This window comes from Mobula birostris, chromosome 8 (genome assembly GCF_030028105.1).
Source record: "Mobula birostris isolate sMobBir1 chromosome 8, sMobBir1.hap1, whole genome shotgun sequence".
NCBI classification, from domain to species: domain Eukaryota; kingdom Metazoa; phylum Chordata; class Chondrichthyes; order Myliobatiformes; family Myliobatidae; genus Mobula; species Mobula birostris.
In genome coordinates, this window is record NC_092377.1 from 11,280,111 (window position 1) to 11,291,848 (window position 11,738).

At 47.1% G+C, this 11,738-nt stretch overlaps 1 protein-coding gene across 6 annotated transcripts in view; it reads right to left on the reverse strand.

The window, feature by feature from the left end:
• The window catches only part of adgrg6 (adhesion G protein-coupled receptor G6), a 181,053-nt gene that overhangs the window by 21,267 nt on the left and 148,048 nt on the right, over positions 1 to 11,738 (reverse strand). For all 6 annotated transcript variants that reach the window (XM_072264787.1, XM_072264786.1, XM_072264785.1 and 3 more), the window contains 3 exons: positions 2,886 to 3,169; positions 1,860 to 1,961; positions 778 to 927 (listed from right to left, as the gene is read on the reverse strand). In XM_072264787.1, coding sequence (XP_072120888.1) covers positions 778 to 927; positions 1,860 to 1,961; positions 2,886 to 3,169 — 536 coding nt within the window. The remainder of the gene's footprint in view (positions 1 to 777; positions 928 to 1,859; positions 1,962 to 2,885; positions 3,170 to 11,738) is intronic.

The window sequence follows — 11,738 nt, forward strand, 5'->3', positions numbered from 1 at the left end:
GAAAAGCACCAGAAATATACTGAATTAAAAGAGGAAATTTTAAAGACTGTGGAACATGAACAGGGTAATTTCTGCAACTGGGTATTACCCCAAAGGCACTACACAATAGTATTAAATAATTAGGCTGACACAGCAATAAATCTTCAATAAATCAGCAAAAAATCTTCAGAAAGCCACAATTCTAAACACTACCAGAATAATTGAAAAGTTTTTGGCAATTGAGAAATGAGTCTGCTGGGCTATGTCAGCACCTCAGGTTTCACCAGTTTGGGCTGAGAAAAAAATAAAAATACAATAATAATAATAATAATATTTATAGAGCACTTTTCATACAGTTCGAAGTGCTTTACAATATCCAGATAAAGTGCAAATGTGAAAATAAAACAAAATAAACATGAAAATATAAGACAAAAAGTTGTTAGTTAGAGCAAGGTTAAATAAATAGGTATTGAGCTGGTTTCTAAACGTGTCAACAGAGTTTGCATCTCTTAAAGTTTTAGATATTGAACTCCACAGTTTTGGAGTGCGTTACAAAAAAAAGCTGACCTGCCAATAATCTTTTGAGGGAGACTGTTGAAATTTAAGACTGGTGAAAGAAGACCAGAGAGCTCGAGCAAGATTATGAAACGAAAATGGTTTTGTGACGTATTCCAATCGGGGAGCAACTAAATCTGAACAACGACCACAGCTCAGCACCATCTTGGAAAAGAGACAAAGGTTGGAGTAAGGATTAGTCAGTAAAATCCAGGTGTTAGGCAAGGAGCTTGTGTCCCTCACCCTTGGTGCTGCTTTTGAAGAGGCTGGAGCCGGGCTTGAACTTACTGGCCCAGCTGGCGGAGTTGGAGCCGATGGAGCTGCTGGAAAGGGACTTGCCCAGGTTGTCAGAGCTCACTTTCTTCGTGTTGTTGGTGATTGTTCGGCTCCATTCTGGAAGAGAGCATAGGAGAGAAAATGTAATCCAACGTTCCTCTCATGAAAGCAGGTCGTCCACGCTATTCCTCATATTTGCCACAAAGGGGGACATTCAGTCCATTAAATCAATGCCAGCTCATGGCATAATCCCATTAATTTTCCTGCTACCTGTTCTCTGTTATAATTCGTAAGAGTGATAAAGGCCCTTTGGCCCAACTCTGCCATGCTGACCAACATTCCCATTTACCCATGTTTGGCCTATATTCCTCTAAAACTGGTGTTCCCAGCCTTTTTTATGCTACGGACCTCCCGCTGGGAACCTTCGCTCCAAACCTTTCCTATCCATGTACCTGTCTAATTGTCTTGAATGTTGCAATTCTACCCACCTCTACCGCTTCCCCTGGCACTTCACTCTCTATATCCACAGATCCCTTGTGTGTAAAATTTTACTCTGGTGGTCCCCTGTAAACCCCCCCCCCCCCACCTCGCCTTCAACCTAGCCCATTCTGTCTTTGATTCCCTCTCCTGGGGTAAAAGACCGTGACCTATACCCTATACTCCTCGTGATTTTTACAAACCATTATGAGGGCACCCTTCAGCCTGCTGTACTCCGGGGAAAATCATCAGATTATAAGACATAGAAGCAGAATTAGGCCATTCGGCCCATCTAGTCTGAACTGACATTCAATCATGGTTGATTTATTATGCCTCTCAACCCCATTTTCTTGCCTTCTTCCCATAACCTTTGACATTCTTGCCATCTTCAGCCCTTACAACATTGCCAACCCATCCAATCTCTGAAGCCCTCCAGTCCTAAAGCCCCACGCCCAGTCCTGAAGATAATCCTAGACACTGGAATAACAAATTACAAATTAGTGGAGGTGGTCAAAGCACTTGCATCTTCCCTGACACAGGGGGCAAAAGTGGAAGGTGTCTTTGGCACATACCTGAGTTTTCTGGGAGTCTGAATCTACCACAGCAAAGGTATCTTCTCCATTGCTTCTGCACATTTTCCTTCAGAGCACAGTGGAAGACGAAGATGAAGAAGCCTGCGTTCAATAAGATGAGAGCATGAGTTTTAAACACTGAATCTGACTAGGTGTCTTGTCACCCTGGAGATAGAATTCCATGTTAATCCCATTGTCAAAATGTGGTAATCACATACCACCAGGCTCAGAGTGGCAGCATAGCACATTTGCACAATGCCATTACAGTGGGAGCAATCAGCAATTGGGGTTCAATTCCTGCCACTGTCTGTAAGAGCTTGCTACATTCTCCCGGAGACCACATGGGCTTCTTCCGTGTGGCCCTAAGAGCCGTGACGCCTAGCAACCCCTGATTTAATCCTAGCCTAACCATGAGACAATCTACAATGACCAATTAACCTACCGACCGGTATGGCTTTGGACTGAGGGAGGCAACTGGAGCATCTGGAGGAAAATGATGTGGTCACAGGGAGAACATATAAACAACCTCCTTATAGGCAGGAGCGAGAATTGAACCCATCAGGTACTGTGAAGCATTGTTCTAGCCACTACACTACTATGCCACCCCAAATAGCCTTATGGTCTTTCAAAAGCACTGGATGATCACCTCAAATGTTGCTCGAGATGATGACGCAGAGCTACAGAAAGACCATAAGACATTGGAGCAGAATTTGGCCCTTTGGCCCATCGAGTCTTCTCTGACATTCCATCATCCTGGCTCTCAACACCATTCTCCTGCCTTCTCCCCATAACCTTTGACACCCTCCCTAATCAAGAAACTATCAACTTCTGCTTTGAGTAAACCCAATAACTCGGCCTCCGCAACCTTCTGAGGCAATGAATTCCACAGGTTTACCACCCTCTAGCTAAAGAAATCCCTCCTCATCTCTGTTGTAAATGGACGTTCTTCTTCTCTGAGGCTGTGCCCTCTGGTCAATTTGTTAAATGTATATTTGTTCTACACATCAGGGAATTCTTCACAAATACCTTGCAAAGAGTTGAAGATTGCGAAGAGATACATGAAGATGAGATTCACCGGGCCCCAGGCGAAGAATGCAAAGCCCCACGTCATTCCCAAAAGGAAGGTCAGGCTGGTGACGCTCCGCAGATTACGCAGGATCTCCTCCCTCATGTTTCGGTTGCTCTTCTTCCCGTTCCTTCCACAAATCTGTATCAACACCACGATGAACATGGAGATGTTCATCAGAAAGAGGACCGCAAAGTAGCAGACGCAGGTCACGTAGAAGACGATGGCATTGTCCATCCAGCAGCTGTAAGAGAGGGAGAAATCGGGAGGCTAAAGAAATTTGCATATCCCTGTTGAATCTCACCAGTTTTTAATCAATGCACCAAAGTGTCCTAACCCAATGCATCACGGCAACTGCTCTGCATGTGACTGCAACAAACTGCAAAGAGTTGCAGAACCAGCTCCACACATCACAAAACCAGCCTCCCCCTCCTTTGACTCTGTATATTCTTGCTGGCTTGGTGAAGCGGCCAGCATAATCAAAGTCTCCGCCCACCTTGGATATTTTCTCCTCTCCCATCGGGCGGAAGGTACAAAAGCCTGAAAGCTGCCCTCTGCCACTAGGCTCAAGGACAGCTTCTATCCCACTGTTGCATGGATTTCTAGTGCAATCAGGTGAATTCAGAATCCGAATCCAAATCGGGTTCGTTATCACTGACATGCATTGTGAAAATTGTTGCAACAACAGTATAGTGCAATACATAAATATACTCTAAATAACAGTGAGAAATACTGTTCGTTCATTATGTGCCTTATCATATGCCATGGGCAATCATTACCGTGAATGTTCTTGGCAAATTTTTCTATAGAAGTGGTTTGCTGTTTCTTTCTTCTGGGCAGCATCCTTACAAGACGGGTGACCCCAGACATTGCCAACACCAATACTCTTCAGAGATTGTCTGCCTGGCGTCAGTGGTCACATAACCAGGACTTGTGATATGCACCAGATGCTCGGACGACCATCCACCTCCTGCTCCCGTGGCTTCACGTGACCCTGATCCGGGGGGGGGGGGGGTGCTAAGCAGGTGCTATACCCTCCCCAAGGTATTTAAATCAAATAGGTAATAAATAACACTACCAATACCGTATTATAAAACGGTATATTAGTTATTGACAGAGGAAATCATCTGTCCTGTTCTTTGATGACTGTTTATGAACAAACTTAACACAGGCATCTAGTGCAGATAATGGACAGCCTTCATACAAGGACCTCAATGATTGCATCTTTCAAATCTTCATTTTCATTAACAAATTCAAGATGAATGCTGGAATTTAGAAGATTGAGGGGGGATCTTATTGAAACGTATAAAATCCTAAAGGGATTGGACAGGCTAGATGCAGGAAGATTGTTCCCGATGTTGGGGAAGTCCAAAACGAGGGGTCACAGTTTGAGGATAAAGGGGAAGCCTTTTAGGAACGAGATGAGGAAAAACTTCTTCACACAGAGAGTGGTGAATCTGTGGAATTCTCTGCCACAGGAAACAGTTGGGGCCAGTTCATTGGCTATATTTAAGAGGGAGTTAAAGGGACCAGGGGGTATGGAGGGAAGGCTGGTACAGGGTTCTGAGTTGGATGATCAGCCATGATCGTACTGAATGGCGGTGCAGGCTCGAAGGGCTGAATGGCCTACTCCTGCACCTATTTTCTATGTTTCTATGTTTCTATAAATTTGAAGAAGTGAAACCTTCAGAAGTGAAATTTCTGGCATCTCCAAGCCCTGAATGTTTGGAACCGCAGTGAGCCAAACAATTTCAATTTGCCATTCTGCTTATTTCTCACCAACTATCAGTGACAAAAATCACTGCTTTTTGGACACACACAAACACACACACACACACACCTGAAACTATTTAAAAACTGATCTCTCTAAGCACAGCCAAGAGGAAATCTGCAAATGCTGGAAATCTGAGCAACACACACAAAATACTGGAGGAACTCACCAGGCCCGGCAGCACCCATGGAGAAAAGTACAGTCGACGTTTCGGTCTGAAACCCTTCGCCAGGACAGCATATCTAAGCACAGTGTAGTGTCTAGTGGCACACAACTGCACGCGACTGACGCTGGATTGAAACAGTTCCACAACAGTCTCCTGTCCCAATTAAGTGTCACAGTCGCCCAAATGAACAAAGTGAGTCCCGGCTATCTTCTCAACTTAATTTTTGTTCCTTAAGAGTTGTCCCAAATAAAGCCGCCCCGATTAACCAATGGCCTAATTAACTGGAATTTATATACTGCATATAAATTGAATAAGTATTGCAAAAAGAAATCAAATATAGAGAGGTAGTGTCTATTGTCTGATAGTGCATGTCGTCAGGCTCCTGTACGTTCACTGTCATGGTGACCCTGTTCTACCTCAGTGTAGTGTTATGATTTGATTTGTATCAACAGTATGCAGGACAAGTGTTGGGTACAGGAATTACTTTAAAAAAGTGCCCACAGAGTGTTAAGATGAAGGCTTGAGTAACCCTGTGTGAATCCAGTAATTAACATAAAACTATGTTTAGCTGAGGGGCGTATGGGGCGTATGAGGTGTCCGGGGAGGGGCAGCACCTCTGGTGAAGGGGCTTGCCGTGTCCATTCCGGGGAAGCTCACTCACCTTTGGTTCCCACCGGACTGTCTCGGCTCTCACCTGTGGCTCCGAGCTGCTGTTCACATGGGACAGCAGCCACACCCCAGTACACCGCTTTGACAGGCAGGCTCGACCAGTGAGGACAGCCAGCGGGCCTCATGCCCCGGTGAGTTGGAGACATGCCTGTACCAGCAAGTGAAGTCAATCCAGCGGACTGGGCGGATGAGATCTACAGTGAGATCCAACGGCAAGAAGACGGCACTGCAAAACTCCGGGGTGAGCAAAGCGCGTGGCAAGGCACAGAAGACGTCATGGTCGTCCACTGCAGCCAAGGAACTCCCCAGACTGTGGCTTGTTCGTACCACAGGGCCCAGATTTCTGAGGTCGAGGGAGAGAAACTGCCCTTCTCTCTCTCTCGCTCTTCTCCACTTTAAAAACTCTCCCACACAGGTCTCCAGTCGTTGTCGGACATAACGGGCAACGTCACCTTGTTCAGCTGAACTGTGTCCACAGTCTACAATAATGAAAGCAAGACCTTGCAAACAAGTATACAATGCGGGGCTTTAGGATAATCTGGGTGGCAGAATCACTTGGCTCCGACACTCAGTGTGGTGAGTTATGCAGTGTGCGATTTAACCCTTGCACCTCCTGCACATATTGCAGAAGCAACAGCCGGTTGTAACTCATCCGCTCTACCGGCTGTTCCCAGCAGAAATCCGAGCTCCCAGTCGCTTCTCCTTCCAACTGACAGCACCAACGCCTATCCCCGCATCTGTCACCAACCGAAACAGGGAGTGTGGGTGTTAGTTGAGGGGAGATGTGTGGGTGTGGGGGGGGGGGTGTTGGTTTGTAGATGATGCAGCAAGGCAGGGGTTAACATAATAACCAGGCATTAGATTGCAGATAGAGTGCAGACAGCCCATGGAAGGAATATCTTTGAAGAGCGTAGCTTCCCTTTGCACAGCAGGGGCGAGAGCCATTTGGCATGCAGAGATGCATGGGACAGCAGCCACACCCAAGTAGTTCACATGGATGTAACGGAGGGACGCGGGGGCACACACACACTAATTGGGGACAATTACTCGACTAACTTCAAAGTATCATCAATCATTGGCTTGAGTTTTCATTGATGTTTAATACCTGTATTGTGAATGGCGATTGATCTTACAAATAAGGAGTTTGAACATTACTCTGCAAAAGTCTTAGGTACACACATACAGTATATACAGCGAGGGTTTTGCACAGTACATAGTAATTTTATGTATTGCACTGTACTGCAGCAAAAAAAAATCAAATTTCATGACATCTGTGCTTGATGATAAACCTGATTCTGACATGGATCTCTAATGTGGACTGAGAGCTGGAAGGGGACAGGGGGAGGGGAATCATGGTTGGGAAAATGGAAGGAAGAGGAGGGGAGTGAACATGAAGAATGAGAGAGACATTCTGTAATGATCAATACACCAATTGTTTGGAATCAAGTGACCTTGACTGTTGCCTCAGGGCTGGGTGTGCTTGCACCAGCACCTCCCAACAACCTCCCCCCCCCCCCCCCCACCCCGTCCCGTCCCTGGCACTCCTCTGCAACCTGTCCCACACCCCTCCCGCGGTGCTGCACCATTCCCATTCTCAATATCCTTTACTCCCGCCAGATATACAAACTCTCTCTCCACTCCACGCTGACAAATACAGTACTGTGCAAAAGTCTTTGGCACGCTAGCTCTCTACAGTATATGCACCTAAGACTACTGTACACAGTTTACTAAATGGTCAACAACCGTAGCTGGTATTCAATTCCGTATAAAACGGACATTTCTCTGTTCAGACTACAGATCAGTGTGTGACAGGAGCCAGGCAGTTCTCCTTGTGCACAAGTAAATAAAATGTGTCTGAGGAACAAGCATGAGCTTTCAGATTCCAACGATAACAGGTGATAGACGTGTAAACCTGCTGCCTGGATTATAGCGTGTGATTTGATCAGAGAAGTTGAAAAGTCTGGGTTGTCTTCTCTGGAGTGTTGGAGACTGAAGGGAGACCCGACAGAAGTTCATGAAATTATGAGAGTCAAAGTTCGAAGTTCAAAACAACTCGAAGTACATTTTATTATCAAAGAACGTATATATCACCATATACTACCTTGGGATTCATTTTCTTGCAGGCATTCACAGTGAACAAGGAACTACAACAGAATCAATGAAAAACTACACACAAGCAACAACATTGGACAGTCCTTTTGTCAGGGTAGAAATGTCAAATAGGAGGAGACATCAATTTTGGGTACAGGTCCAGGTATCTGACGTGAGTTACAACCCAAACATTAAAATTCACCATCCCAGACATGCCCTCTTCATGTTACTACCATCAAGGAGGGGTTACAGGAACCCAAAGACCCCCACTGAACATTTGAAGAACAGCTTCTTTCCCTCACCATCAGATTTATGAACGGCCCATGAACCCACAAAAACTACCTCACTATTCGTCTTGTACATTACTCATTTATTCTTGTGACTTTATTTAGAGACACAACACGGTAACAGACCTCTCTAGTCCCAACGAGCCTGTACCGCACGATTACGCCATTCTAACCAATTAACCTGTCTTTGGAATGGGGGAACAGGAGTACCCAGAGGAAATTCACATGCTCAAGGGGAAGACGTGCATCCTCCGTACAGACAGGGGCAGGAATTGAACCCAGGTTGGTGGTTCATAGTAGCATTACACTAACCACTAGGTTACTGTGCTGCCCTCTAGTGTATAGTAATAGCATTACACTAATCACTAGGTGACTGTGCTGCCCCCTAGGGTATAGTAAAAGCATTACACTAACCACTACCTGACGAAGGGTCTCGGCCTGAAATGTCGACTGTACCTCTTCCTAGGGATGCTGCCTGGCCTGCTGCGTTCACCAGCAACTTTGATGTGCGTGTTGAGGTGACTGTGCTGCCCCCTAGTGTATAGTAAAAGCATTACACTAACCACTAGGTGACTGTGCTGCCCCCTACCATATAGTAAAAGCATTACACTAACCACTAGGTTACTGTGCTGCCCCCTAGTGTATAGTAATAGCATTACACCAACCACCAGGTGGCTGTGCTACCCCCTAGTGTATAGTAATAACATTACACTAACCACTAACTCCTGGGCCCTCAGAGGCTCCATCTTCCTCTCACCCCAACCCTCCCCTCTCCATTGACACCCCCAGCCTCCCCCCTCCCCCCTCTGATCCCAGCTCTCATCCGTGCCAGGTCTTTACCATCCCCTCCGACCTTCAACTGTCGGAGGCAGAACGCTCTGTCCTCAGTAAGGGCCTCACCTTTGTCCCCCTTCACCTACACCTCAGCAAGTTCCGTGTTCGCCACGATGTGGAACTTTTCTTCTGCCGTCTCCGTCTCCGAGCCTACTTCTTCGGCAAGGACTCTTCCACCCCCACCAATGACCCCTTCTCCCGTCTTCAACCCTCCTCTTCTTCATGGACACCCCGCTCTGGTCTTCTGCCTGCTCTGGATCTCTTTATCGCTAACTGCCGACGGGACATCAACCGTCTCGACTTCACTGCACCTTGTCCCCATTCCAACCTCACTCCTTCGGAACGCTCTGCTCTCCACTCCCTGCGCACTAATCCTAACCTTATTATTAAACCCGCCGATAAGGGGGGTGCTGTTGTAGTCTGGCGTACTGACCTCTACCTTGCCGAGGCACAGCGACAACTCGCGGATACCTCCTCTTATTTACCCCTCGATCGTGACCCCACTAAGGAGCACCAGGCCATTGTCTCCCACACCATCACCGACTTTATCCACTCAGGGGATCTCCCATCCATTGCTACCAACCTTATAGTTCCCACACCCCGCACTTCCCATTTCTACCTCCTACCCAAGATCCACAAACCTGCCTGTCCTGGCCGACCTATTGTCTCAGCTTGCTCCTGCCCCACCGAACTCATTTCTGCATACCTTGACACTGTTTTATCACCCCTTGTTCAATCCCTTCCGACCTATGTCCGTGACACTTCTCACGCTCTTAAACTTTTCGATGATTTTAAGTTCCCTGGCTCCCACCACTTTATTTTCACCATGGATGTCCAGTCCTTATATACTTCCATCTCCCATCAGGAAGGTCTCAAAGCTCTACGCTTCTTTTTGGATTCCAGACCTAATCAGTTCCCCTCTACCACCACTCTGCTCCGTCTAGCGGAATTAGTCCTTACTCTTAATAATTTCTCCTTTGGCTCCTCCCACTTCCTCCAAACTAAAGGTGTAGCTATGGGCACCCGTATGGGTCCCAGCTATGCCTGCCTTTTTGTTGGCTTTGTGGAACAATCTATATTCCGTGCCTATTCTGGTATCTGTCCCCCACTTTTCCTTCGCAACATCGACGACTGCATTGGCGCTGCTTCCTGCACGCATGCAGAACTCATTGACTTTATTAACTTTGCCTCCAACTTTCACCCTGCCCTCAAGTTTACCTGGTCCATTTCCGACACCTCCCTCCCCTTTCTAGATCTTTCTGTCTCTGTCTCTGGAGACAGCTTATCCACTGATGTCTACTATAAGCCTACTGACTCGCACAGCTATCTGGACTATTCCTCTTCTCACCCTGTCTCTTGCAAAAACGCCATCCCCTTCTCGCAATTCCTCCGTCTCCGCCGCATCTGCTCTCAGGATGAGGCTTTTCATTCTAGGACGAGGGAGATGCCTTCATTTTTTAAAGAAAGGGGCTTCCCTTCCTCCACTATCAACTCTGCTCTTAAACGCATCTCCCCCATTTCACGTACATCTGCTCTCACTCCATCCTCCCGCCACCCCACTAGGAATAGGGTTCCCCTGGTCCTCACCTACCACCCCACCAGCCTCCGGGTCCAACATATTATTCTCCGTAACTTCTGCCACCTCCAACGGGATCCCACCACTAAGCACATCTTTCCCTCCCCCCCTCTCTCTGCATTCCGCAGGGATCGCTCCCTACACAACTCCCTTGTCCATTCGTCCCCCCCATCCCTCCCCACTGATCTCCCTCCTGGCACTTATCCGTGTAAGTGGAACAAGTGCTACACATGCCCTTACACTTCCTCCCTTATCACCATTCAGGGTCCCAAACAGTCCTTCCAGGTGAGGCAACACTTCACCTGTGAGTCGACTGGGGTGATATACTGCGTCCGGTGCTCCCGACGTGGCCTTTTATATATTGGCGAGACCCGACGCAGACTGGGAGACCGCTTTGCTGAACATCTACGCTCTGTCCGCCAGAGAAAGCAGGATCTCCCAGTGGCCACACATTTTAATTCCACATCCCATTCCCATTCTGACATGTCTATCCACGGCCTCCTCTACTGTAAAGATGAAGCCACACTCAGGTTGGAGGAACAACACCTTATATTCTGTCTGGGTAGCCTCCAACCTGATGGCATGAACATCGACTTCTCTAACTTCCGCTAAGGCCCCACCTTCCCCTCGTACCCCATCTGTTACTTATTTTTATGCACACATTCTTTCTCTCACTCTCCTTTTTCTCCCTCTGTCCCTCGGAATATACCTCTTGCCCATCCTCTGGGTCCCCCCCCCCTTGTCTTTCTTCCTGGACCTCCTGTCCCATGATCCTCTCGTATCCCCTTTTGCCTATCACCTGTCCAGCTCTTGGCTCTATCCCTCCCCCTCCTGTCTTCTCCTATCATTTTGGATCTCCCCCTCCCCCTCCAACTTTCAAATCCCTTACTCACTCTTCCTTCAGTTAGTCCTGACGAAGGGTCTTGGCCTGAAACGTCGACTGCACCTCTTCCTAGAGATGCTGCCTGGCCTGCTGCGTTCACCAGCAACTTTGATGTGTGTTGCTTGAATTTCCAGCATCTGCAGAATTCCTGTTGTTGACACTAACCACTAGGTGACTGTGCTGCCCCCTAGTGTGTAGTAATAGCATTACACTAACCATCAGGTTACCAGTCATCGTCATGGTCATAGTCATACTTTATTGATCCCGGGGGAAATTGGTTTTCGTTACAGTTGCACCATAAATAATAAATAGTAATAGAACCATAAATAGTTAAATAGTAATATGTAAATTATGCCAGTAAATTATGAAATAAGTCCAGGACCAGCCTATTGGCTCAGGGTGTCTGACCCTCCAAGGGAGGAGTTGTAAAGTTTGATGGCCACAGGCAGGAATGACTTCCTATGACGCTCTGTGTTGCATCTCGGAGGAATGAGTCTCTGGCTGAATGTACTCCTGTGCCCAACCAGTACATTATG